Consider the following 6318-nt stretch of genomic DNA (forward strand, 5'->3'; position numbering starts at 1 on the left):
ATATACCAGCTCTAGCTTTAGAATTTTTTACTTATATAAATTCCAGTATTTTGACTAAAACAAGATTAGTTAATTAAATGAAATTTGTAGAGAAGAAAAATTTTTTTATAATTTACTAAAGTATTCTTACAACAAGTATTTAATTAGCTTTGTCAAAGATAATGTTATCGTCCTCCTTTCTAAACAAAGAAAATAGGTATTACTTTATTTTCAAGCATAAAGAAAACAGCATTTTTTCTTTTTGAATGAAAAAATAATACTTTAAATACAAATCAATGTTACGATATTTTTCGTAGAAAAAGGGAGAAATGAAAGTTAAAAATGCACAAATAGGTCCATTTTGTGTTGCAGGCCAATGAATTGGCTGAATAACGAGGGAATATTAGAAAAGTGAAACAGAGAGAAATAGATAGATAGACAAACATCCGAGCCATGACGAACTCCGCGCCCAAGTTAGATAACGCTAAGGTGGATCGGCAGGCCTCGCCGAAGGTCGGGTATCAGTATCAACACAACCATCATCATAATCGTTCTAACAGTAAATCCTCGCCGTTCCTATACAAGAACGGTCGTCATACGGTTAGAAATGCTAAAGATGGACGGCAGAGCTGCAGCCCGTACAGCCCGTCGTCTAAAAGCGCGAGAAACTCGCCACAACAGCAACAGCAACAGCATACACCGCAGCAGCAACAGCAACAACAACAACAACAACAACAACAACAACAACGTTGCGAGCAGCGCAGTCCGAGCAGCAGCCCGACCAACAACTTCTACGCGGGCGCCAAGTTCTCGGAAACACCATCGCCCGCGAGTGTGCCCAAGCCGCCAAGTCATTGGACGAGTAGATTGATGGACAGCTGCGGCCAATCGGATAGCGCAAGCGAACACACGAGGCAATTGCGTATAGTGCTGAACGTCCAGGCCTGATACCCAAAAACCAACGTATATAACAGCAACGTGCGAGAGGAGAAGCGGCGACCGTCAACAGCTCCGGAAGAATCAGGTACAATAGGGAATTATCGTCGATAAAATCATCGGCCGAAAAGACTGCGAGAATAAGAGAGACGATGATACCGACGATGATGAGAAAAAAATATGAAGATTATGATGACGACGATGATGGTGACACCGTGTGCGGTTCATATACACACGGGTTTTCGATTTTATCGCGCGAGTGGATACTCGTAATCCGTTCTTTACTCTAAGATACATCCAGCATACAAACTTCAAATCGTATATAAACTATGCACCGCGGGGGGGAGGGCTGACGACGCGATGCATCGGTGCGTCCCGATGCCGCGATCGATGTGTGCGCGCGAGAGATACATTATATATGTATATATATATATATATATGCGTTCTGGAACTCCCATCACGCGCCATCATTGTGACAAAATGTAAGTAATACTGTATTTTAGATTATCGTATACCACTAACTTACAAAAAGGAACACAAGGAGAGCCTCACGTACATACATATATATATTATCTATACATCCGACACAGAAAGAAAGAATACATCCTCAGTCTGACGAGACGACAAGCGCGGACAAGCGAAGTTACGCTTCGCGACTTTTTGTCAAACGATGAACTTCAATATCGACGCGTTGAAAAAAAAAGAATAAGCGTCCGATGATTTTTTTCGTGACTGCTTTTTCCAAAGCGACTTTTGAAAGCTCGCGCTTTATGCCGTTCTCGAGACACCCGGTGTTCAAATACGCGTTTTTTATTATCCCCTCGTGCTCTAATCGTTGACACTAGAGACAAAGATCCTAGCACGGAAATGCTGGACAAGCAATTATTTAATAGCCGCCCGACTAATGATCGTTATCAGTATACTTCTTTATTAACAGTTTCTTTCGCGAGCTTTATCATTTTGGTATTATGAATTGTAAAAAGACAGATGGCTTCGTATAAGAGATTTATTTCAGGCAGCTTTTTTTTTAATTTCTGTTTACTTTTCTTTTTCATTTTTTTTGTTGAAAATATTTTTTATTTTCTTGCTATTCTGCTACTCTCTGCCAATAGTTACTCTTTATGTGAGATAGGTGTATAAAGGTTTTGAGTTTCTTAGTGCGTGTTACGCGAGTGGGTTAATTGAACGTGAACGACATAATAAGAAGGAAGGAGATCGGGAGAAATTTGAATGAGAGGCGAGGATCGAACGGATGCTTTGTTCGTTTCGCAAATGCATTATGATGATCATCATAATGTATTTGCGGAAAATTCACATTTCGACCACTCTTCTCGTGCTCTCGATTTTCGGCATGTTTCAATAAAATGAATTAATTGCATGTAATGTAAATTTAAGATTTATTTTTACAATAACACAAAGATAGAGAAAGAAAGAGGGAAGATTTGTCAGATTTTTCCGTTGAAAACGGAGTGATCATTGATTTATAATCTTTCTTATTTCGATTCATAAATTTTCAATCTATGTTCGTTGAGCATCGCGATGACTGTTGTTACATTTGAAAAATTCAAGTACTAACTATTCCAATGCTTTATTTAGACGCGGATATCGAGGACAAAGATTTTTAAGAGGGAAAAGAACATTAGCATCGTGACTGTCATGATTTAAGTAACACCGGATTGTTTCTTCTTAGAACGCAATCGTAGCCGTAAAAGACGACGATTGAATGACGACGATTTAAAGGGCAGTACACGGCTGCGTCCCTAAGGGACCGAGATTAATAAGTAAATTAAAAGCAGGAACAACCGTTAATGATGACTTAACCCGTCCTTGAAGAGTTGTCCTTTGTGCGAGTTTCTTGAGATCGTTTTTTGTGCTAACAGGTATAGGAAGAAGGGTAGTCTGAACTTTTTCATTGTTTACAATGCTTTACGGGCGCAATTGTTATATCAAACTCGCACCACACTTCTATCTATATACTGGACACAGTAAACGGACTTAATATATAATATGGTAACAATAATATGTAAGGGTAATAAATAACAATGGTAATAGTAAGCTAAGGCCTTAATGATATAATAGTGTGGAGAATACAATCGATTTGATATTGCACAATCAAATCGATAGTGTGGTTTCGTCAGTTTAGATTTAGATTTGCAAACTTTAAAATTTGTGTGTTATCTTCGTTTTTCATCATTTTTTTTCTTATTTTGTAAGCAAAATTATTTCATGCCACAGACTGAGCAAAATTCTTTGACGTAGTATTTTAATTAATGTTTATTTTTTTTTTTTTTTAAGTTTTCTGATAACATGCAATAATGATAACTTTTGCAACATTTATATTCACCTATTTTTTCTTCTTACATCAAATTGCTTTCTTTGGTAGACGATTAGTCTTAGGTAAGAATAAGTTTACGAGACGGGTGTGAATGTGGGATGAGCGTGAATGAGTAGAAAAACGCAAAATCGACAGAGACCGATATCAAAACGCGCGATTTCGATTTTTTCGATTGCTCGCTCCGTATTTATAGTTTTGTAAGGTGAAAAATCTTCGGAACGGTATCTAACACACAGTCGTGCGTTGAAGTAATGATCGACTGATTTAATCTACATGTGACGTCGAAAATTGTCGAAGAAAGACATGTTTCTACACGGAGATAACGGATCTAAATTATTTGTCGGATGTAAATTGATCGAATGTGCGCGAGACGTTCTCTTTCATTTTTTTTTTCCATCCTTCTCAACATCGTATGCGACCGGGCTCAAGAGAGAGGAAATCAATAACTTCGGGATTAACATATGCGGAGAGAGTTTTGGCAACTCGCTTTCCGTTTGTCCTCGCAATCCGATTTACATGCGCAAGAATTACGAATCGTCACAGCACAGTTTTTTCTTTTTCGTTTTTTACAGCTTTCACATTTAAAATTTAATTTGCTCGCCGTTCGCGGCGATAATGAATTCGTGCACGTGTCTTAACACGAGAATCGATGAAGGAGAACGAACTGATCGTGTCGGAATTTAATTCTACGTGATCGTACAAAGAGCTAAAAACGATTAAATTATAGAGTAGAGCGAGTGCAAATCTGTTTTGCATTACATTGCCTTCTCTTTTATTTTATTTTTCAATTCTTTTTCTTATTCTTTCGTGGGTTGAACAACAACACACTGCACGATACCGATTAATATCTTGGGAGGCCAAGATATCATTCCAGTATTGTTCCACGTGTTGTTGATCAACTTGCGATTGTAAATCCCAAAACCGTCTTTTGAAAACGTTGGATAGCGTAGTGTGTTAGTGCTACACAAACAGGGATCTTTAAAGAAGCGGTTTTGGAGTGACATTACGAGAGTTCATAATACTTTAAATGATGCATATACATACATAAAATGTGTATGTATTACACAATCTAAATTAAAAATTTGGCGGACTAATTATCGAAATTGTCAAGCTTGTTAATCTAATACTTAAAGTCTTGATCGGATTGGAACGATTCTAATACGTACCCGCATATGCACTTATTTGCACAGCTTCCGACTTGATTTGTAACGAATAAATCAGCTTCTTGGACAGAATTGTATGGAATTGTCTATACCGTCGTTATTTGTATATTTTTTGCATTGCTTTTTAACGAAGCGTATTGCATTATTTTAAACGCCATATATAAAATTTGTGCTGTTATATTTTTTTTAAGCATTTATCTTTTATATATGTTGATTGTTGCTTTTCGTAGACGCTTTTTCCGTATATGGTTCGCGCAAACAATAGTGATTGTAGGAGCGGGCAAGTTGTTTCTATGAACAATTTTGAAAATCGTTTAATCGTAATAGGCTACAATAATAGGCTTTTTACTGTTACTTTAAGCTTTAAGAGCAAGAGTACAGAGTCTTGTATAACGTATAATGTAGAAGAAAACGAATCAAAGCCTTTATTTCCTTTTTCTACAAATAAAAGACTAGTGATTCTCTTGTGCTTTACGCAAAAATCTGTGCTCCTTAAGTCTTAAAAATGAATTGGATCATAGTCGATTAGTCTTTCGATTATAACTTTCAATTTCTTAAGAGCTTAAAGCTTAAAGAACTTAAAGCTTAAATAGGTGGTTTATTGTAGAACATGTGTAAGAGTCTTCGAGTCAGTCACGATAGCTAAGTCAACGCGATTAGAAGGAGAGATCTTGACTTTCGATCTTGACCGATTCAGAGTCGGATATATCGTCATGGTCTCAGAATTCGCGATAGATCTTTGGGACGAGGGAGAAAAACGAATTAAACACTGCCGTCCGGTGAAAGAAAGGGAGACAGAAGGATATATAGAACAAGTGAAAATGTGTGTATCTGTTGTCGCGAAGCGCCAGAATAACAATGTGTAAATATCAGCTGCGTGAACGTGAAAATTGTAACTTCGATAAGGAGAAGAAAAGGAGTATCTTCCGTAAAATTCGATTGCGGATTGAACGGTACAAACGTTCTCGTCCTGTTTCTTGAAATTTCAGGAGCGCGCGTTGCTAAAAAAATTTGAATGTCGTGTTGAGAACCACGTGTAATCAGGATTTTCGGAGGACGATAATGAGCGCCAAACTCGATTTTTTACTTATCGATCTTTTTACAGCGCGAACGTAGAACCGATAAAAAAGAATACGCGATGAGAGAAGGAGAGGGAGAGAGGGAGAGAGAGTGAGGCAAGAAAATCAGGAAATGGAGGAGGAAAGGCCAGAATGACAGAAAATCAATCATTTAACAAAGAGTCGATGGGAAATTAGCTGTGATGATGACTCAATAGTATTAACTTTTAATTGATAACACTAATTGATATAAAATACATATATCTATATACGTATATATATTGAGAAATCATTTAATTGAACGAAATAATTTGATTGAATCAACTAAATCTTTTGTTTGGATATGGGCAAATTTTTTGATTGTTATAACAAAACAATAATTGTCACCATTATTAACGCTACTATGAAATTTTCTGAAATTAACAGATCAATCAAAAAATTAGTTATTGTAATATTTTACTTGTTTTTTATAACATAATTTCTCATCGATACAAATATATTACAAATTCAATGAATAAAATCGGTCAAAAAATTTTGTTTGATTCAATCAAATAGGTTTCTCAATGTATATACAAGTACACACACATGCATATGCGCATATATTATATAAGATTTTAAAAACTAGAGAAAAACCACAAAGTAGTTTAGGTATAATAAGTATGAAGATAATGATGTTTATTAGATGGATAAAGAGAAACATTACGGTAGATAAAACGAGCAAAAAGGGAGGGAGAGGGAGAGAAACGCTTTTTTGCATTTTCTCTCTTACTCTTACTCTCCCTTCCTCGTATAAGAGAGAGAGAGAGAGAGAGAGAGAGAGAGAGAGAGAGAGAGAGAGAGAGAGATA

General features: G+C 36.5%; 1 protein-coding gene across 1 annotated transcript; it reads left to right on the plus strand.

The window, feature by feature from the left end:
• Window positions 1-432: 432 nt before the first annotated feature.
• LOC105626726 (proline-rich nuclear receptor coactivator 2 B) lies at window positions 433-927 on the plus strand. The gene is made up of 2 exons (XM_012208022.1): window positions 433-671; window positions 744-927. The coding sequence occupies exons 1-2, from the start codon at window positions 433-435 to the stop codon at window positions 925-927; spliced, it is 423 nt and encodes a 140-aa protein (XP_012063412.1).
• Window positions 928-6318: the final 5391 nt, after the last annotated feature.

This window comes from Atta cephalotes, assembly GCF_000143395.1.
Source record: "Atta cephalotes unplaced genomic scaffold scaffold00006, whole genome shotgun sequence".
In the NCBI taxonomy this organism is placed as follows: Eukaryota; Metazoa; Arthropoda; class Insecta; order Hymenoptera; family Formicidae; genus Atta; species Atta cephalotes.